The sequence below is a fragment of the Rhinolophus sinicus genome, chromosome 12 (assembly GCF_057876585.1).
Source record: "Rhinolophus sinicus isolate RSI-liver-muscle chromosome 12, RSI-T2T, whole genome shotgun sequence".
Classification (NCBI taxonomy): Eukaryota; Metazoa; Chordata; class Mammalia; order Chiroptera; family Rhinolophidae; genus Rhinolophus; species Rhinolophus sinicus.
In genome coordinates, this window is record NC_142512.1 from 28,571,761 (window position 1) to 28,595,296 (window position 23,536).

General features: G+C 34.2%; 1 protein-coding gene across 1 annotated transcript in view; it reads right to left on the bottom strand.

Annotated features, from left to right (window-relative positions):
- Window positions 1-23,536, bottom strand: part of MED13 (mediator complex subunit 13) — a 94,483-nt gene that overhangs the window by 59,365 nt on the left and 11,582 nt on the right. The window contains exons 4-8 of the mRNA XM_019732482.3: window positions 6,816-6,961; window positions 5,825-6,022; window positions 3,852-4,046; window positions 3,157-3,319; window positions 2,723-2,833 (exon numbers count right to left, since the gene is read on the bottom strand). Coding sequence (XP_019588041.2) covers window positions 2,723-2,833; window positions 3,157-3,319; window positions 3,852-4,046; window positions 5,825-6,022; window positions 6,816-6,961 — 813 coding nt within the window. The remainder of the gene's footprint in view (window positions 1-2,722; window positions 2,834-3,156; window positions 3,320-3,851; window positions 4,047-5,824; window positions 6,023-6,815; window positions 6,962-23,536) is intronic.

Genomic DNA, 23,536 nt, shown 5'->3' on the forward strand with positions numbered 1-23,536 from the left:
GAACTTCAGCTTTATTTGTATAATTTAAATTCCTTAAAATTAGATATACTCATGAAAATTGCTTATATAATTATGCAATTTTTTCCCCAAATCAATTTCTAAGAGAAGCCAAAGTATCAGTCAGGGTCATCCTGTCATCACAGAGGAAATTTACTATAGAGAATTGGTTCAAAAAAATAGGAAAAGTGAAGCAACCTAGAGACTAGTTAACAGCAGGGAGCTTCTATGACTTCTAGGACTGAGAGGACAGTAGGAAGTAGTCTTACCACATCACAGAAGCTTAGGATGGTGCTAGAACCATAGCAGGACCTGATTAGTGGTTAACTGGGACCATGGGACCATGAAAGTAAAAGGGCTGCTGTTAATGGGACACAGAGCTGCTGCTGGAGTTGGATCAAAAAACTGATGAGGAAGTACCCTGGCGTTTTGCCTCTTCTCATTGACCAATCTTATTAGTGTCTCCTACTAGCCAAATCTAGAAAGCAAGTGAAGCTAATCAAATCATGTCGCACACCTTAAACTTACGCAGCATTGTCAATTTTATCTCAATAAAGCTAAAAAAAAAAAAATATGTAGAACGTAAGGGAGCCTAGAAAATGTACTTCCCTTCAATATAGAACAGAGCAGGGGAAATGTAGGGATAGATATGAGAGCAAAGTGGCTGACTACTACAGTCAGTTACCACCGTGTGCCATACCTCCTATATTCTATAGTAGGTGAGGATGCACATATACAGTGACTCAAGTCTTTCCGAGCCTTATTTAAGAACAGAATAAAAGAACCATATTTGAGGGAAGTAAACAGAAGCATGTAGTAAAAATGCAATAGTAAAAAAGTAAATTAAAAAAAAAATTATTAGAAACACTGTATTTACTAAAGGGATTTACCAAAGCAAGTAACATGTATAGATTATACAAAATTTCATTATTTCAAATTTCTACTTGTCTGGGAGGAATTCTGGAAATATGAAAGTATTTAAAAATGAAAGTTCAGCTTAGAGACCAAGAATCTGAACTTATGCATTTTGAGCATCTTCCTCTAAAACAATGTTAGACAAACATACTTAAAACCCACAACTTTCAAAAAGAGTAGAGTAAAAGTCTACGTTAGGAACTAAAAAAGAAGAGCTGCTTGATAAAAATGCCAATAAACACAAGGAAAGAAAAGCTTAATTTCATTTAAGCATTCCATTGGTCTTAGACCAGGGACTGGCAAACTTACTCTGTAAAGGACCAGATGGTAAATATTTTAGGCTCAGGGGGCCATACAGTCTGTGTTGCAATTACTCAACTCTATGTAAGCAGCCGTAGTTAATATGTAAATGAATGGATGTGGCTCTGTTCCAATAAATCCTTATTTATGAACACTAAAATTAGATTTCACATAATTTTCACGTCACAAAATATTCTCCTTTAAATTAAATTTTATTCAACTATTTTAAAATGTAAAAATCATTTTTCAGTTCACAGGCTATATAAAACAGGCACTGAGCCAAATTTGGCCAATGGATCATACAAATAATGTCAGACAAATAATGTCACGGAGCCCTGCATTTCAAGACTAGGTCTGTTTTCCCCCTAGCTGGGTATGGATTTTAACATTTAAACTGTTAAGGATGAGCTAATCTATATTTTTATTCCAATCTATCAACAACAGAGGCAAGTTTTTTAACAAAGTTGCCAGAATTTAAAAAATTATACAGTCTCTAATCCAAAGAATCCATGTAAGGACACTTAATCTATGAAAAAACATACCACAATACTTGAGAGTCTATCACTATACTCAATCAAACAGAGCTAATATAAGGAACACCTTAAGGGGCCCTAACCTGCAGACAAGGCACTCCATTTCCTTGGCTCACATCCATGATGAAAAGGGGTGGCCAACTATTTGCTCACAAGTCCTGATTACGGATGTCAATATCATTATTTGTTTACTTGATTGCAAAAGCATATGATCTACACTTAATCTGTAGAATAAAATAAACTCTAAGCAATATAATCTTAATCTCTAACCAAATCTCATCAAAGGCCCAAATATATAAAATAAATACAAATGCCTGAAGAATTCCAAGTTCATCCATTCCTCTATCAATCTTTCAACCAGTAGTCTCTTAGAAGGCTTGTATTTTTACAGAACATCTTTGGTCCCTTGTTGAATCATATTTTTTGAATCTTATTTCAGCATTTCACCTACAGTTTGCCCAAAGGGATGTTATTAGAAACTGCTGCACAAACCCTATAGTGTATTTACTATAAAAGATTGTGGAAATTTTTATCTAGTACATCATATATCATCTTTTTCATAAGACCCCTTGGGAGAAATTTCTCAGGCACAATGCTACCTATGAACACTTCAAGAGACGTGTGTGCCTCTTATCTTATAGATGATATATAGATACACACACACACGCACAAACCATAATCAAGTATAAAATTTTCTTTTATTTTAGCTGCAAAACCAAGCTTTCACAGTCCAGCTCTGATAACTGTGCAAGAATGTAAGGCATACATTTATTTGTATGCACTTCTGTAATTATAATAGCTCCAAATCATTGAACTCTTTTCCTCAAATTTTTCTTTTGAAAAATACCCTAACACACTGTGCTTACATAAGCTACCTCAAACAAAGTAGGGCATAACTATTCAACAGCATAAGAAACTACCATATACATTTTCATATTATCAATTGACTAAAAAAAAAAAAAAAAAAAAAATTCTACCTCAAACAACAGCAATTTGCTCTTTGTGTGGCTTCAACAAAATCCCAGGATGCTACTTTATCAGCTGTCTCTTCTTCACATGGACCACTTGATGAAGCTGAATATTTCCTCCTAAGATTTGAAATTATAAAATTATTTAGAATTCACAAAATTTTCTGTAACCCTAAGTTAAGCATTAAAACTGAATTTTAAAATATGAATTTTGTGAATTAAATAAAAATCAGATAAATGACTGCTTATACTTTAAATATCTCATATGTACAAGTAACTACCAACATGTAATTTTTAACTTGAAAATGAAAATACGACAATGGGATTTATAGATGATGTAATACAGAATTGTACACCTGAAATCTATGTAATTTTATTAACAATTGTCATCCCAATAAATTTAATTAAAAAAAGAAGAAAAAAAAGAAAATGAAAATACGTACTTGTTCTGTGCTCTGTTCATATTGCATTCTTGCCAAACTCGATCCACCACATGACTTGCTAATTTTCTGGGTATTTTCCCACCATGATGGCTAGTACTATCAGAACTGAAGCCATCAGATACTGAAGAAAATTTGACCCACTTCTGGGCAGACTGAGGATCAACTGAAAACAAACAAAAAAGAATAAACTGTAGGAGAACAGAGGTAGATTTAAAATAATATTATTTGGGTTTTTAAAAATTAATTCGTGACAACTTGCCCCAGCTACCTGGTAAGTGGACTTATATGTTGAAGCAAATAGTATGTTACTTTACATAAAATACAGAAAGCAAAAAATCTGAACAGGGGATGTGAATTGGATGGTAATGTTATATCACTGTAGACTTCCTGACTTGAAGGATTAAATGGTAGTTATAAAGGAGGGTATTGTTAATTTTGAAATATACACTGAGTACTTAGGAATGATGGGGCATCATGTCTGCAGCTTGCTCTTAAATGGTTAAGAAAGCCAATGATAATGAATGTATACATATGGAGAGGGTGATGGAACAAATGTTAAACAGTTTGGGAATCTGGATGAGGGAGTTCTTTCAACAAATTTGAAATTATTTCAAAATAATTATTTTTTAAATTAAATGTTTACTATATTCAAAATAACAGATTACTAGAGCTAATGAAACACATTAAAACAATACCTGTTTGGACTTCCTCAGGAGATGTAGGTGGTGTAAGAGTAACTGAAGACATAGCAGGATCTCTTGTGGAAGCAGGCACTTGATGGACACCCAAGCAAGAAGTTGAACAGTGAGAGGATCCCACAGAGCTCGGAGTAGGAATGTCTGACTGAGGGACTAGAACAAAGCATGCTGGGTAGACCATTCGGACACCAGCTGAAAGGAAAAAAAGACAGGAAAATCAATTACTATTGTGATGACAGTGGGATTAGTGTCACTCAAAAATACTGTAATGGAAAAGTAGATATAATTACACTTGTTTAAATAGTAATATATTTAATATATTTTTATAAATCTATCCTCTTTTTGGCAGAAGGTTTTTCTGGAAGAAACCACAAGAAACTGTTACTACTGGTTACCTTCTGCGAGAGAGACAAAGCTTTCTCTTTTCATTTTTGATTTTCTAAACATAAATGTGTATTACGTTTCTCAAAAATCCTTATTTGCAAATTTGACTGACTATAGGTGTACTAAAATTTATTTTTAAAGTTTAACAAAAGTAATCTGGGCACTAGAATTATGGACCATTTTTTTGTTTTCTTGTCTCTTTTTTTAAAATTAAATTTTTATTGGGGAATATTGGGGAACAGTGTTTTTCCAGGACCCATCAGTTCCAAGTCAAGTCGTTGTTTTCAATCTAGTTGTTGAGGATGCAGGTCACTGGCCTATGTGGGACTCGAACCAGTGACCCTGGTATTATGAGCACTATGCTCTACAGCTGAGCCAACCAGCCACCTCACCAGCAGCTCAATTCCAAGTCAAGCCATTGTTTTCATTCTAGTTGTGGAAGGTGCAGCTCACTGGCCCATGTGGGAATCGAACCAGCGACCTTGGTGTTATGAGCACTGTGTTCTAACCACTGAGCCAACTGGCCGCTCCTTTATGTCTCTATTTAAAAAGCCTATTATATGTTGGTGTTTTGCTTCTGTTTTTGTCACAATTACTCTGGTGGTAATGTACTTATTAAAATCAAATATAGATTTTTTTAAAATTTAAAAACCCAAAACCCCAAATAAGTCAATCTTCATAGATAACATCACCATATGATTCCACTAAACAGTGTTGCACTTCTAATCCCAATTATCTGGTCCATTATATATTCCCCACACCTCCCACGTCTCTTTAAGGTGGAGTATACATTTTCACCCCATTGTCAGGCTTGGCTGTGTAATTTGCTCTGAAATGTAAGTGACATATGTCAAATCCTAACAGGAACTTTAAATGTGTTTGCAGGATCAGTGCAGCTCTCTCTTAGCTCTTACACTTCTGTCCTCTGCCATAAGATCAGCATGTCCCAAATGCAGTTTACCTTGTTACCCTCTCGGTCCCTTCCCTGAATGAGAACACATATAGAAAACAGCCAATCTGAACAGAGTTGACCTGGGCAGAGCAGATGAAAGCCACAGTTCTTTCAGGTACATATTCTTCCTTTTCAGTTATCAGAGATGATGGTTTTACCAAATGTTAAAATACTGCATAACACAAGTTGTCAATTTTCCAGCCTCCAAATAGTATTCATTCAAAATTATTTTCTTCCCACTTTTAGCTTGCTTTCCCCTAGGTGGAATATATTTCCCTGCTCCAATGACTACAGCATGGCCATGTAACTAGTTTTGTCTGAGTGTGAGCAGATGTATCCCAGCAGAAGCCTTAAATACACTTACATGGTTAGACTCAGTCCCTATTATTCCTCTGTTCTTGTAAGAATAGCATGTTCCAGATACTGGGTACTCCTTGAACCTAGGCTGCAGAATAAGAAAATACAAGGAGCCAAACCACCACCGAGCTGCAGCCCTTATGTAATGTGAACAGTAAGAAATAAATGTTTGGTGTTGAAAGTCACTAAGGTATTAGGGTTGTTTATTATTCAGCAAAATGTAACTAATACATATAGTCACTATCTTCCCTTTAGGATTAACACTCAGAATCCGTACCAACAAGAACTTCTACTGCAGCTAAAGAATCATCTTCCCAATCCATATCTTCTTGTTTTTCTTCAGACATCTCCTTCAAACAAGATGAGATAGGATAGAATTGTTTCCATTCACCAATTAATTTTTTTGTAGCTGAATCGGACATCTTGAAGGCCTGTCCTGTGAGAGTGCCATTTAGTCCAAATGGACTTAAGATAACTAGAAACCCAAAACAGACATCAAATAAGTAACTAAAGACTACACAACAAATAAGATCACACTGAACAGTAGGGCAAGTAATTATGCAATTCTAAAAAAGAAAAGGAAACCCGTAATGATCATTCCTGAGAAAATCAATTTATTGTACTTCATTATTGTGAAGATAAGGTACAGCATTGAGTTTATTATAAAAACTTATATTTTTTCTACCAAAAAATCTCAGATGGATAGAATTTCACAATACACTGGGAATATCTGTATATCCTTCAATTTCTCCTGACTTCCACTAAGGAAAAGCAATTTGAGGAAAAACAATGTGCATCTATAAATCTAAGTATTTACATGGAATGCCACACGCACTTTAAAAAAGCAAATACTAGGCTTTGAATTAAAACAAGAACAAATCAGCCTCAAAAACAAATCAGTCATCTTATAAAGTATTTCCTCTAGATAAATTATACTAAAAGTCCCAGTATTAAGTGTTAAAAATGACATGTGACTTGACGTGCAAGGTAACTATGAAAACATAAACACATATATATGTGCTAAATGCTATTTAGAAAAAAGTATTTTAAAATATGCTATCATTCATGTACAAGAATTTTAAAAATAATATTTGTATTTAAAAGAACTTATTTCATTGATTTAATGCTCTAATGGGGAAGAAGAAAGTAAATTACATCAGAATCATCAATAGGCTAAATTTCATTAATCCCAAAATGTAAAATTACCAATTTCAATAAAAATTTTCAACAATAAAAGATTAAATACCTAAGCAAACAAAATAATCTACCTTGAAATGGGCTATTAGACTGTTGAGCAAGGGTGATATGCTCTTCACTAAGAAGGTACACAGGTTGATGTTGGTTAATTTCCACACTGGTACACACATTGCTGTCTCCATGCAAGAAAAAGGTGAAAGAGCAGGACAAGTGTTCACTAATAAAGAAGAAAAAGTTATATTTTAGTGATAACATGCCAAAAAAATGTTAACTTGCTTTTCTTTATTATGCAGCTACACCACAAAATGCATATTGGCTTTAACTCAGGAATTCTACTTCTTCATCTGAAGGAGAAAAAAATCAGATATGAGCAAGGATTTAGCTATAAAAAATGTTCTCCAGATCATGATTTGTAGTAGACAAAGCTGCAAATAGAGGAACCAGTTAAATAAGTACACAAACACATATAATTATAATATAGCTACAGAAAGAGTGGGTTTAATGAAAAGGGTAGGGTACCAAAATAGTATAATCTCATTTTTTTAAAAGTGGAAAAGAGAAAAGTTTCTTTAAAAGAGGTGAAAAGTAATGCAGAGCTGAAAATTTCTTCATCTAATGTATATTAAGGAGACAACAGATACTGTCTAAAGTTGATAGAATAAGAAACTGAAATTTAAGCTTATCATTCAAGTTAAAAAGAAAAACTGAAAATAATATAACTGAAAACTGAAAATAATGTAACTAAAAGAAATCTTATCTTTCATGGTCAAGAATCAGTAGACATTGTAGCTCATGTTGATTAATCAAGGCCTAGAAGTAAAGCATTTCTGCAATTATGGCAGTAACCACCAAAATAAATTTTAGAAAAAGATTTAAAAACAAAAAACAAAACCTGGTTACTTCCAGGGAATGGGACTAAAGCAATTAAATGGCGATCTTAAAATTTTCTAATTTATAATACCATTTTGTACTGTTTGAATCATGTAACTTTTAAATTTAAAAATTTTTTAATTCTAAATTCAGTGATTGCTGTATCTTCCCTGACCCCAGAAGTTTTTGTTGTTTTTTTAAAATAAACTTGTATTTGGAATAATTTTAAATTTATAGAAAAGTTGCAAAGATAGTATAGTTTCCATAAACACTTCATTCAGTTTCCCCTTATGTTAACATCTTACATAGCCATGCTACATTTGCCAAACGAACTCCAATCTTCATTAGGATTTCACCTCATTTTCCACTTATGCCCTTTTTCTGTTCCAAGGTTCAATCCAGGATACTACACTGCATTTAGCCAAGTTACCCACCCCCTCAGCTTTACTGAGGTATAATTGATAAAACCAATAGGAAATAAAATTCAAAATTTTTAAATTATTTAATAAGTAAATCAAGCTCGTTTCTTCTCTCATTGAAAGACACCCTATTGGAATATCTATTTGATGAGTCATCACAAAGATCATAAACATTTGCTATAGTATAAGAGTATAAAATAATCAAGGTAAGAGACTGTTAACTACTAACGTTGAAAACTATCCATCCAAAAATAAACCATTGCTAATGCTCGGTTAAAGTAAACTCAATTTTGTTATTGCTTTTCAGCAGTATTTTTCAACAGTGGTAAGATACCTATACTACAAAACAGACAAAAAAATCTACCAAATACAAACCTATCTCCAAATGCTTAAAACAAAACAAAACAAAACACACGCACACATTCAAAAGGACTCTGCATTGGGCCAGCCGGTTAGCTCAGTTGGTTAGAACACATTGCTCTTAACAAGATTGCAGGTTCGATCCCCATATGGGCCACTGTAAGCTGCGCCCTCCACAACTAGATTGAAACAACTACTTGACTTGAAGCTGATGGATCCTGGAAAAACACACTTAAGATAAATTTAAAAAAATAAAAAATAGAAAAAAAAGGGGGTGGTTGGATGGCTCAGTTGGTTAGAGTGCGAGCTGTGAACAACAGGGCTGCTGGTTCAATTCCCACGTGGGCCAGTGAGCTGCACCCTTCACAATTAGATTGAAGGACAATGACTTGGGAGCTGATGGGCCCTGGAGAAACACATTGTCCCCCAACATTCACCAATGAAATTTACATACATACATACATATATATATACACACACACATACACACACACACACACACACACATATATCTATATAAGGTACTGTGCATTAAACATAGTATTATAATCAGATCCAAATGCACTACATACTAAGCCACCAAGTGAAAGCAAATGTTATTCCTTTGTTCAACAATTATTTTACAGCTAAGCACATGATACTGTGGTAAGCACCCATTTATTTAATTATTGTTATGGCTAATGCTATAACAAAAACCAGGTACAGGATGCTATAAAAATGTCTTAACAAGACCTAGATAATGAAAACAAAGTTTTAATTCCTTAGGGAAAAGAAACAAACTTAAGCAACATCATAAAAGCTATTCTTATAGCCTATGGTGCCTTACATCAGCATACCTACCCCCAACACCTTACTTCTCTGACCTCATCTCTTACTAGTCTTCTAATACTTTCCCTTCTCCCTCAGCTGGCCTCTCCTCTGTTCCTTAAATACACCAGGCCTTTGTACCTACTGTACTCGACCTAAAACTACATTCGAGATATCTGCATTCACCTTCATAAGGTTTTTATTCAAATAGCTTCTAGGTGAGGTCATCCTCCTTTAAATTGCCCCTCAATTCCTTTTCTGGGATTTGTTTTATTTTGGCTAAGAAATAGTCACAATCTAATATATTATGATTCCGGTATTTCTTATAGAATATAAACTCAGTTGGAGAGGAATCTGTCTCCTTTGTTCAATGTTGTATCCCTAGAATCTAGAATAGGTCCTTAGCAGAGTAGACACACACTAAATACTGTACAATGAAGTCCGTATCTGAACTGCTTATCTCTAACCAAACATACTGCTTTTCTTACCAAGTCTATACCTATACAGTTGCCCAAGCCAGAAATAGAAATCACCTTAAATTTTTTTTCCCCTAAACTCCCTACATTCAACTAATATATCTATCACTAATTCCTACTGATTCTAGTTCTTAAATATCTATGATTTGTCAGTTCTGTGTCTCGTTAAGGTCTGGAAACTACTCAAGTCTCTAATTTATCTTTGTTACTTTATACTGCTGCCAGCAAGCTTTCTAAAAATTAATTCTGATCATGTAACTGGAGGCTTAAAATCAATAGTTCCCTAATGCCTTCAGGACTAAATAAAAAAAACCTTAGCATAGCAGTTTAGACCCTTCACAATCTGATCTTTGCCAAACTCTCTAGACAGATACTTAATCCACCAAGAACTCAGTTCCCCTTTGTTTACGACAAATTTCTCCCCACTTCTTAATCATTCCTCAAGACTCCTTTAAGCATCACCTATGTGTTCCCATAAGATTCTACGCTTATAATATTTATAATAGCACTACTATTATTTACTTACCAATTGAACTCCCTGACAGGTTGTAAATCCCTTGATAAAAGGAACTGTAACTTTAATATCTGTGGAAGATTGAGTTATTGGTCCCAATTCTTTACCCATCATTTTTTTAAATCACGGTAAAAAAACACAACATAAAACTTATCATCTTAACCATTTTTAGATCATTAGGTAGTGTTAAGTATATTCATATTGTTGTGAAAACAGCTTGATTTACTTATTAAGAACTTTTTCATCTTGCAAATATTAAACTACACCCATTAAACAACAAAGCCTCCTTTTTACCTCCTCCCAGTCCCTGGAAACCACCATTCATTGATACCTCTCGTAAGTACAATTACACACAGTCTTTTTGTGACTGCCTTATTTCACTTAGCATAATGTCCTCAAAGGTTCATCCATGGTGTGGCACGTGACAGGTTTTCTTTCCTTTTTAAAGGGTGAATAATAACCCATTGTACGTATAGAACACATTTTGTTTGACCATTCACCCACCAATGGACATTCAGGTTACTTGCACCTCTTGGCTATTGCGAGAGGGTGCTATGAACATGGGTATTAAAATATCTTTAAGATTATGCTTTCAATTCCTGTGGATATATACTCAGAAGTAGGATTGCTGTATCATATGGTAGTTCCATTATTAATTTTTTGCCATATTATTCTTCATAGTGGTTGCCACCGTTTTACAATTCTATCAACAGTACACAAGGGATCCAACTGCTCTAACACATTATTCTTCGTTGTTTTCTTTTTTTTTTTAATAGTACCCATCCTAACAGATATGAGGTGGTATCTCATTGTGATTTTTATCTGCATTTTGTTGATTGCTGATGTTGAGAATCTTTTCATATGCTTGTTGGTCATTTATGTATCCTCTTTGAAGAAACGTTTATTTAAGTCTTTTGCCCATTTTTCAATTGGGTTACTGTATTTTGCCAGTGTATAATGTGCAACCACATTTTTGACCCAAACTTTCAGGGAAAGAAAATCTTGTTTTAAATTTTTAATTCAAATTTTTGTTTGTTTACATTTAGGTACTTGTTTTTAAAAATATTATGGTACAAGAAATTTTATGTAACAAATAATTACAAAACTCAGATATAAGGTACAAGAAATTTTATGTACCGGTAACAAATTTACAATATTTATGCATCACAGAAGGCCAAGAACTCATCGTTGCAAGTTCGTTGTTAAGTTCAAACTGATTATGGTACTCCAAAGTATTATTTTGCATACGGATATCGTAATGATTTCTATAGTTAACTTTTAACTCACAAGCATAAATAAAAGAATTATTTAAAAGCATTTACATAGGTACGGAATTAGTACTACCCATGTATAATGTGCATCCTTATTTTTCCCTCACAAATGTGGGCAAAAAGTGTGCATTATACACGGCAAATACGGTATTTGATTTTTTGTTGTTGAGTTGTAGTTCTTTATATATGGTGGATATTAACCTCTTAACAAATACATGATTTGCAAATATTTTCTCCCATTCTGTAAATTGCCTTTTCATTGCTGATTATGTCCTTTGATGCACAAAGGTATTTAAGCTTGATACAGTCCCATCTGTCTACTTTTGCTTTTCTTGCCTTAACTTTTGGTGTATAACCAAGAAACCACTGCCAAATTTAATGTCATGAAGCTTTTCCCCTATGTTTTCTTCTAGGAGTTTTATAGTTGTAGTTCTTATGTTTAGGTTTTTAATCCATTTTAATTTTTGTATATAGTGTAAGATAAGTATCCAACTTCATTCTTTTGCATGTGGATATCCAGTTTTCCCAACATCATTTGTTGAAGAGGCTGTCCTTTCCCATTGAGTAGTCCTGGCACCCTTGGCGAAGATCAACTGAACACACACACACGAGTTTGTTTCTGGACTTTATTCTATTCCATTGGTTTATGTATCTCTCTTTATGCCAGCACCACACTGTTTTGATTACTGTAGCTTTGTATTATGTTTTGCCCACCCTCTCTTTACCCAGGCTCTTTGGTGTGACTTTGTAGTTACTCCCATTAAAGGTGAAATAAACTTCCCTAACTCTTAACTTAGGCTTGCTTTGTGACTTGTTATGGCCAAGCAGAAGTTTGAAATGTGCCTATGCATTCGGCTTGCCCTCCAGTGCTTCTTTCATAACCATAAGAACATGCCCTGGCTGGCTCACTGGTCTAAGGTGGATGAGAATTATATGGAATACACCTCTGCCCAACTTCTGTTTACAGTGTGGACCTGATTGGCTAACCTCCGGATGACCTGCAGATACATTAATAACAATATAAAACTGATATTTTAAGCCCCTATGTATTGGAGGGTGGTTTTTTACACAGCAATAAATGATAGGTACCAAACGTGAGGTGGTACCATGACAAAAACCTAGATATGTGGCATTGGCTTTGGGACGACATGATTGGTAGCAAGTAACATAAGATGCTGGAAAATGATGAGAACATTATTATGGGAAGCTAGGAAAATGGTGAACCCATGTTATGTAATGAAGAAATACTTCATAGCACTGTTGCCTAAAATAATCTGGAAGGCAGAAAATGTGCCTAATGAACTTACAAAGTTGAGGGAATGGATAAAGTTAAAATGTAATTTGGTTGTCAACAGCTATACTTGATAAGTGCCAAAAGAAAGAGATGAATGCAGAAAAAAACTTGCTGGTTTGCAAGCATAATTTAAGAGAGTATCAATAGCCCAGAAACTATAGGGCTAGAAAATAAAAACTGTCTCTCAACAACGTGATGGTGTGGCCTATATTATAACGCAGCCTCAAGGAAAAAGCCAAATCAAGAGTGTGATTCTAATACCGTGTTAAAACTATCAAACAGGATTCTTAATACCAGTTGAAACATTAGGATTTTTAAAAATTACCCCATAGCCACCATACAATTACTTTTCTCAAAGAAGGAATCTAATGTAAACAAACATATGCAACTAATTTTGTTACTAGATGTGGGAATGCTTATGTAGCCATATTTGTGCTTTTTTTTCTTTTGAGTGTCCTCTTTTCTGAAACAATTCTATAATTAAGGTTGGGCTTTAGAACACATAAATACGCAATATAATGTCTAAACGGTATTTTTATCTTAGTAAACCACTAACGTTTAATTTCTGAGAGATATGCCCTTTATAAATATTGACATAAAACAGGCAGAAATCAATTATCAAGGCATTTTTCTCTCTAAATAAAAAAGGATATAAGAATTTAAATGACAAAAATGCTTTTAAAACATTAAGAAAATTCATCTTCAACTGGTTAGAGCGACTGTACATTTTTTTACCATTATAAGCTTTTTACAGGTTTTTCAGGAAGCTTTAGGAGACAAGTATGTCTTAGTAGAGGGGGAAAATTTTAAGTGTTTAAAAGGGGAATTAGTAACTACGTATGTCAAGAAAAACATTTATTAAGGAAGTGACTCAAGCAAGAACAATCTATTACGTAGAGAAATTGTAAGTTGATTAGTTTTGGGGATCAAGTTAGTATGCTACACAAATGATTATGAATGCTGTGTGCTTACTCAGTAACTGAACAGCAGATTTTAAAATCTGAATTGCAAATAATTCCAAGAACATTTGCAAGTATAAACAACAAAATAAAACAGTCTCATGTTCTTTATCTTTAAAAGACAAAGAGGTTAGGAGACTTGAATTTTATATCCTCATATTTCCTGTTCTTTTAATCAGTGAAGTATGGTTCTTAAAAATACAGCTTTCAACTCTGTTTCATTTCATACATAAAACATTAAATAAAAATAAGAAAGGACACTCAAAACAGATTTTTGCCAAGACATAGAAAACAAATAATGTGACTAAAAATTTTCCTAAACAGATTATTATAATCTGGGAAATGTTAAAAAGAAGTAAATGTACTTAAATTCTATAAAATATTATTTAGAAAAATAAATGTAATCTGGTATATACAAAAATCATGGCCCATAAAATGAAGGCCCAATGTAGCCTTTCCATATGTCCAATGAGCACTTGACCATCTTAATAACTTTTGAATCAGAAAATAAAACTTAGCTCTTTGATGTAAAGTGATAAATTTGTCTCCAAGGGGTCTTTGTAAAAACCCAATATTCCAACATGTAAAACATATGGTCAATCTCTCAGCTCTGTTTATCTGCACTGCCCTACTCACCAGCAGCTCTCAATTCTAGCTGCCTATGATGAAAGAAAAATATCACTTCCTATACCGCTAGCATGTTCCCAATGCAGTCTGATCTAGTTATGAAATGGTTTAAAATAAACCAAGTTTATGCATGATATAGGAGAAAAAAACGAAACATTTTAAATATGGGATAGAATTTCTGTAATTCTTACTTTAAAGGCAATATTCTAGTCAGGAAATATAGAACAAAGAGAATGTTAGGTAATACTGCCATACTGAACTAAGAATGGCTCTTCTTTCAAGGAGAGATATCATTGATAATATTACCTCAAACATTTTTGGTACTTAGCACTTAAAAAAGTGAAGTTAAAACAAATATATGTAATAATGAGAATCCAAGGTACTGTTAGCTACTATAAAGTACTGTAGAGAATACCACTGCTCTCCAGGAGTTTCCGCTGTGATAACCAAAATATTAGGTTGATGCAAAAGTAATTGCGGTTTAAAAGGTTAAAAATAATTGCAAAAACTGCAATTACTTTTGCACCAACCTAATAAAAAGGTATGTGAGGCAGAATTTACAAATGAAACCTGAACCTGTTGTAGAAAAATGTTCCTCATTTAAGTACTGAAATTAAACGAAACATTCTTTGTTTCTAAGACAGAAAATGAAAACAAGCTTATAGATTCAAGTTAGCTATTCTATTAACAGTTTAATATGTATACTGCTTTAAGAAGAGCCATATTTAATCTATTTTTAGCAGTTCTATTAAGTAGGTACAGAAAGATGATATCCTATTTTGCTGGTAGGGAATTCAAGGCACAAAGAAATTGAATGGTTTAAGATCATAAGACTAGTTCAAGCGAATGTGGACATAAAACCCTAGTAATCCTAACTACTAATTAAAAACGGGCAAAGGACTTGAACACACATCTATCTAAAGACGTTATACAAATGGCCACCAAGCACATGAAAAGATGCTCAACGTCACTAATCCACAAAACTACAGTAAGATGCCACTTCACACCAATAAGAATGGTATGAAAAAGAAAGGAAGGAAGGAAGGAAAAGAAAAAAGAAAATGTGGAAAAACTGGAATCCTCCTGCATTGCTGGAAGAAATATAAAATGGTGCAGCCACTGAGAATATGGCAATTCCTAAAAAAAAAAAAAAAAGAAAAAATGTACATAAAATTACTGTAGGATCCAGCAATTCCACTTCTGAGTATATTACCAAAAGAGCTGAAAGCAAGGACTTGACCAGTTATCTGTACACCAATATTTATAGCAGCATTATTCAAAATAGACAAAAAGTGGGAACAACTGTCCACTGACAGATGAATCAATAAACAAAATGTGGTATAAAAAAAATACAACAGATTATTCAGTCTTAAAAAGGAATGCAATTGTGGTGCATGCTACAACATACATGTGAACCTTGAGGATATTATGCTAAGTGAAATAAGCCAGACACAAAAGGACAAATACTGTATGATTTCACTTATCTAAGGTACCCAGAACACTCAAATTCATTCGAGACAGAAAGTAGAATAGTGATTACCAGGGGCTAGAAGGAGGGGGAAATAGGAGTTACTATTTAATGGGCAGATTTTCAGCTTCGGATGATGAAAAAGTTCTGTAGATAGTGTGATGGCTGCACAACAATGTGAATGTACTTAATGCCACTGAGCTATAACACTGAAAAAGTGGTTACAATGGTAAATTTTGTTGTGCATATTTTACCACCATTAAAAGCAAACAAACAAACAAAAAACCCTAGTCATACTAATTCCCAGATTATTCCATTAATTCAACAGTTTCCAAATCTGTCTTTCAATAGAATCACCTGGAGATCTTTTAAAAATTCCAAAGCCAGGCCACATTCTCAGGTTAAAACACAAGCATCAATATTTTTTAATCTCTCAAGGTGATTGATTCCACATCCAGGCAAGTTTGGGAACCACTGCATTAATCTTTATTTCTGTAGCCCTCATAGTAATTGATTAAATTTCTTAAATTTACAGGTCCAACTTCAGTATTAGGTATTAACATATCGCCTTGAAAACAGGATCTATATTAAAATTCAGAATATAAAACACTTTATCCGTGAATTTCATATATATACTTCTGCTCACTTAGTGAGCACATTACTGACCTTATAAAGAATACTTAACAAGCCAACAAGATGTTATTCTGGTTTACTACTTCAAGTGCTCTGTAAGTACTCTTTATAATCTTGTATTTCCCCAATACATATAAGTAATTTTTAAGTATTTTGTTTTAATATGTCCTATCATTTTAAAAAGATGCAGGTACAGAAGTTATAGTCATCTACAGGGTGACAATCTGTCTCGTAATTTTTATGCCCTATAACTTGAAAACCTTATGACCACGGACAAGTTACTTAACCTCTCTGTGCTTAAGGTTTAACAATGGTAAAACTGGAGTAATAGGGTTGTTGTGAGAATTGAGCTAATACTTATAAAGGCCTGATTTTGAACACTGTCTGGCCAGTTCTGCTTAGGCAAAGGTTTCTTACCCCCTTTACCCCTTCAGAAAAAAATGTCTCTATTATCATTCATATCTGAAACCAACAGTTCAAAAAGACAGATTTGTATGAGTCTGTAGTAAGAATCAAAGTAAGAAATTATAGTAAGAAAAGCTTAACTGGGAGGGAAAAGGAGAAAGAAAAATGTCTTTCTTAGCACTTAATTTTTCTCATAAATATTTCTGGAAAACATGAGAATGTGGAAAATGACCATGCAAATCCTAATGACTCAGTATCGTAGAGAAATTTCATGGGTCATAAGTACTATTATATCATCACTTAGTATTTGAGAAATAGAATGAATAATCTTGATAATAGACATTAAATGACAGACTAGCACAGACAGGCTGCAGGGAAGGAAAAAAAGAGACAGTACCTATGCCCAACTTGGCAAATAGTGGGTATCTTACAATACAAGAGGGTTCAGATTAGAGAGAAGATATCTTTTATCAATAAATACAACCAAACTCAGCTGGGCTTAAAGCTCTAGAATTGTGCTGTTAATGCAATAATCAATATACAGAGAGTGCCAAAAAAAATGTATACCCATCTTGGGATAAAAACTTTCCATTTTGCTGTTTTAAGAATGCGTCATATTCTTGTTCTGCTAATGCCTGTCTCCTCTGCATTGTTTGGTAGACTTCTGTGATGAGCGTGTAAACTCTTCCAATACCATTGCACAAGAAGCAGGACTTGTTGCTTGTGAGGCCTCCTGGATCTTCCCTTGTGCACATCACAGAGTACGTGTCTCAATCTTACCACAAGGCGTGCAATCGTTAGGTGTGTTGGAAGTTCTGTTGCATACTCACGCCTCCACTGTTGTTGTACTTCCACCTGTTCTCGAATTTCAAATACCACTTTAAAATCGTTCTGTGCTCCTCCAACGATAACCATGCTTCAGCCATTTTCTTTGGATATCCTGCCTGTCGCATGGTGATGCTAGCATTCATTTGATTAACACCATCTTTTGAGCAAATGCCATACTATACACATTGCTACAGTAATTCAATTCAACTTCGTAAAGTAATACATAGGTAACATCTCTTAAAATAAGTGTGTATACATTTTTTGGCACCCCCGGTACAGATGCGACTATCAAGTCCTTGACATGTGATCAGTCCAAATTCAGATGTACTCTAAGTATAGAATATATATTAGATTTCAAAGACTTAGTTTAAAAAAAAAAAGTAAAACATCTCATTAATACCTTTCGCCTCTAATTACATGCTCAAATGATGTTTTGGATACACTGGGTTAAATTATTGAAATTAATTTCACCTTTTTAAAAACTTTTTAATGTGGCTACTAGATTTAAAATTACATGTGACTCACATTATATTTCTATTGGATAGTGCTACCTTGAAAGACAAGAAGAGGAGAAATGAGTCCTTAGAAAACATAACAGTGATATTATGTTTTAGCTCTTAGCTTCCCTAGTAGTTCAGATTTTCAGAGGTACTGAGGAACCCAACCAAAGGACATCATAAAGCTACATAAAATGCCTGATATAGCTCCAGAAGAGACGTGAATCTTATGGTACTTATATTTAATTAAAATGTTAAAGAAAAAGGACTATAGAAAAGTCACATCTGTGGTAGAAGATAAACACAGCTTTATGGATGAAATTTAAAATATATCCTTTCATGTATTGCTTTAAAAACAAAATTAACCTTGACCAACTTCTTTAGTGAAGCTCCCAAAATATTGTTTTAATTATAAGTATAAAGACTGGTGTAAGCAACACCATCCAAAAGAACTAGATAGACATAGGAGCACCTGAAGTGTGGTTGTACAACTAAGAAACTCAATTTTGAACTTTATTTTTTCAATTACATAATTGAAACTTCAATAGCCACAAGAGGTTAATGGTTACTACATTGAACAGTATAATTTTAAAACTTCTTTAAAAGAAAAAAATCAGTGCTCGCTTCGGCAGCACATATACTAAAAGAAAAAAATTAAATTTCCCTACTTTGCATTAATAGTGTAGTTATGACTAATTCCATACAAATACTTAGGACTGTACTCCTCTCCTTCCTGTAAACTTCTTTGCCTGCTTCACCCCACTAGACCAGATCTCTCTCTCTCTGTGGACCAGGTTCTTTGCTAATACTTAATTCCAGGACTCAAATAAGGGCTGAGAATATACAGAACCAGACATTTGATCCTATTACCTCTATGCTGTATATTCAGCAAGAATTTATTTATTCTATCCTGTGTGTATATATCCTATATTACCTTTTAAAATTAAGGTTAAAGATAACTATCTTACATAGCAGAGAAAAGAAATCTCCAAGTAGATTTATCAACTAAGCAATATATTTTTTTCTATAGAAATTAATTATATGGCTACATCTGCATTTAAAAGTACGTATCTTACAGTGTATATTGACATAGGAGGTCTGCTAAGTGCCAATTGAGATTGCATAGGAAGGTAATAACTCAATAGGGAACATGTCTGATTTTAATATATACTTTAAAATATATACTTTAAAATCAGACATGTTCCCTATTGACTTATTACCTTCCTATGCAATCTCAATTGGCACTTAGCAGACCTCCTATGTCAATACACACTGTAAGATATTGGAATAGCTGTCTTTAAAAAATTCCTATAATAGATTCAACATGACAAAAAACTTAAGCACCCACAAACTTATGAAAGTTCTTTTTCAAAGTAAACTTATTCAAATGTGCTCTCAAACATCACAAGTTTGTAACATCTTTTACTAAGAGACTATTTAAAACCTACAGTAAGTCATTGGTATTTATTACAGGTTTCACTAGCAAGCAGTAGTTTGTAGTGTAGGAACACGCCTAAACTGTTCAAGACAAAAAAACTGGTCATTCTTTTAACCAAGTATCTGTAGACTGGTAATTCTTTTAAATTTCTTGTTAAGTTTGTTCCAGTGGTTAATTACCCTGATAGTAGGGGTTCTTTACAGTAAACCTATATCTTCTCTTTCAGTCCCTGAAGACTGTTACAGTTAATCAGACAATTAACTACATGGAAGTCCAGATTATTAGAAGATGAGTCAATATTTAAGGGGGAAAAAAGGAGGAAAAATAAGAAAAGGTCAGGAATATTATTTTCTCCTTTGCTCAAACCAATCCAGTTTCACAGTTTCACAAATTTTCTTCCTTGACGACTGTGTTAATTCTTTTTAAGAATGTTTATACAAGTTTAACAAAAAGTGAATTGATCAGTAAACAAAAACAGTATATGAGATGCTCCTTAGTTAATTAGCTTCATAGTGGGCTAGACATGCATTAATTTATTGTTCTAGCTTCACAGTATCATTCCACTGAATTCAATGGTAAAGTAAGTAGTCCCAAATCATAACTAAAAGAAACTGAGCGACTTATCACCTTGATTTTTTTCTATTTGCTTTCCTAAAGGGAGGGGAGGTGGCAAGGAAGTTCCTGTGAAAAAGATTTGAGGACTAGCATTTACCTTTCCTATATAAAATCACTTTTGTACAACTATGCTTCAAGAGTAATTCAAAAGAGCACACACTATTTCTGGTACCACTCCACTATGAAAACACAATTTCAATTTTAGCTCCCATTCTAAATGGGTCAGCCCATGGAAAAACACTAGTGCTCAATTACATAGTTAAATAAGTAATCTATTGGATTCATGGAACTCTCCAATAATGAAAGTTGTATTTTCTATTAATAATAGCCCATCGAGAGAGTTTAACAAAGATACTTTCAGTATCTTACATGGCTGATTGAACACATTCATTTACCTCTACTTCTTTGTGAAATCCCTTCCATACAATAAAGGATAACAAGAGGACAAAAACAATGGTAGAAGTGACAGCAGGAGGCAAGAGATGGCCACAAAATTTGGAAAACTAGCAAGCAAAGGCAAAAACAATAATTGACTTAGTAAACACTAAGGGGAGGATGCCAAGACATAAACTGAATCAAATCACAGAATCCCAGAAAGGCTCAGAAATTGAAGACCACAGTGTATCTCTGAAGATAGATGTACAGCATAACTAAAAACAGAAGGAATGAAAGTTCAAATGATTAAGCTAGACTACTGGATCCACTTACCCATCCTGTAGACAGGCTCTTTACATTATTCCTGACCAGTGGAAAACTTACTGGGTTCTCAATGTCTGAATTGGATGAAACAGAGGAACTCAAGCACTCAGCGATACTAGATAAGGCTGAGGTGATGTATTTAAAAGAGGGTTTAAGTGAAAATCTAAATCCTATACAAGTATTCCCCAATTGTAAGTATACAAGTACAGCCCCCTTTCCCTAACAGGCTCCCTAAACGTTGGCGGCAAAACTTGTACTCTCTAGTCAGGACAGTGAAGGACTCCTCTGGGAAAACTGACTAACTTAAAGGGGCAGGAATGGGGGAAGACACATTGACAGTTGGGCAACCCAATAAAAATGGCCAGGTCTCTGACCAATCACCCTACTAAAGCCTGAAACTTCATGGGTACTCATTACACAGAACTCCCAGTCAGCATTTTAGTGCTCAGAACTCTTAAGAGTAGAAAAGAAGGTAATTCAGACATTCAGGGTCTCAAAAATATTATTTCTCATGTACTCTCTTCTCAGGAAACTACTGGTGGATGGGCACTACCAAAACAGTAAGGCCTATAAAAAAAGAAAAAAATGAGGTCTAGAAAATAAGGGATCCAACATAGACAGAAAAGCAAAGGAAATTCCCAAGATGACTGCTGTGAAACACACCTATAGAACCATCAGTCCACATAGGAATAGAATGAAGGGCTCAAGTAGGAATGTTAACAGGAGAGAGAGAAAAAAAAAAAAAGAAACTATAATCGATTACATAACCTCCTTAAAGGTAAGGAGGGAAGATTTATACTTCTGGTGGATAGTCTAGGAGTGGATTATCAGTAAGTACACAGATCAGGGCTCAGCAAACTTTTTATCTGTAAAGAGCCAGAGAATATTTTAGGCTAATATTTTAGGCTTTGTGGGTCATCTGTCTCTGTCACAATTATACAACTCTGCTGTAGTGTGAAAGCAGGCAAAAAATAAACCATTAATGAGTGAGCATGGCTGTGTCACAACACAATTTTATTTATAAAACAGGTGGCAGGCTACGTTTGCCCTGGAGTGGTAGTTTACCGACCCCTAATATAGATAATTAAGTGGAAAAAGAGATAATCATTATTAACACTGGGGAAAACAAAAAGATGTGGAAGAAATTGAATGTAATCTTAATACTCTATATGGCTCAGCATATATTTATATAACCATAATAATGTAAACAACAGATATTATTTTTATCAAATCTTATAACTATATTGGCAAGATAAAGAAAGAGAGAAGGGAGAAGAGTGTATACAACTATGTCAATGTCCAAGTGAGTGCCTGTTGGGGGTGGGGGCCAGTAAAACATCTAAACCATCAACAGAAAGTCAACAGAGTAATCCTGAATAACTGAAAACTCAAGAATAAGCATGTTAATTGCTTCTAAAATTCTAAATAGGTAAATTAAAACAGTTAGAAGACTTAAAAAGGATTGCCTCTGAGAAGCACATCTAGTAGATGGGGTTCAGGCTGCACCTTTTCATTTTAAATCCTGGTAATATGGTTAATTTTTTTTAAAATAAATTTTATTGGGGAATATTGGGGAACAGTGTGCTTCTCCAGGGCCCATCAGCTCCAAGTCACTGTCCTTCATTCTAGTTGTGGAGAACGCAGCTCAGCTCCAAGTCCAGTCGCCGTTTTCAATCCCAGTTGCAGGGGGCACAGCCCCCCATCCCATGTGGGAATTGAACAGGCAAACTTGTTGTTGAGAGCTCACACTCTAACCAACTGAGCCATCTGGCTGCCCCTGCGTAACTTCTTAAAACTACATAAATGTATATGAAATATTGCCAATTGCCTACTGATATCTATTTCCCCTTCTAACTGCCTACTTAATATTTATTTTCCATTTCTTCTAACCAAAAGCCTTATTTTGTTCAGAGTGGCAACGTTGCCAACACAAAAAAATATTTGTTTCTCTTAGTATAGCCAATGATCTGTCAGCTGAAGGTTCCAGAAAAACATCTATTTTCTAATCAAGGATCACCCCTACCCCTCTCACTTCTACTCTTCCTTCTCCTACCAGGAATCCACTGTGAGTGACATTTGAAGATACAATACCTACTGGGACCAGAAGAATAAAAGCCAAAGGCTAAAGATGACAGAACAGAAAACTCCAGGGAATCTGAGTTCTTGATGACATTATATTATAGAACAGATGCACCAGTTATTGGACTATCTACTTCAAGAGCCCTTACTGTTGAGAAAAGTCAATCCCTACATAAGCCAGAGAGTTCGGTATTCTGTCATTTGCAAGTGAATGCGTTCCCAACTTGTACAATTATTTAGTTGACAATAAAGGTTTGCTTTAATTTTCAAAGAGGAAAGAATCTTGATTTGTCCAGGCTTACTTATTCATCCATTCTACTAAAACTAAAAAGGGAAATTTGAAAAAACTCCATGTGCACATGAAAAAAGATGTGCACATATGACATAAAAGATAACATCTCAACAATGATTACAGTAACAACCAAATGTTTACTTCATATTTTCACATATTTTGGGGAAAATAAATTTCCTTCATTTTCTCTTCTTCCACATCCCATCTTACTTGCCACTGTTTCATCTCTCTTGAAACCTCA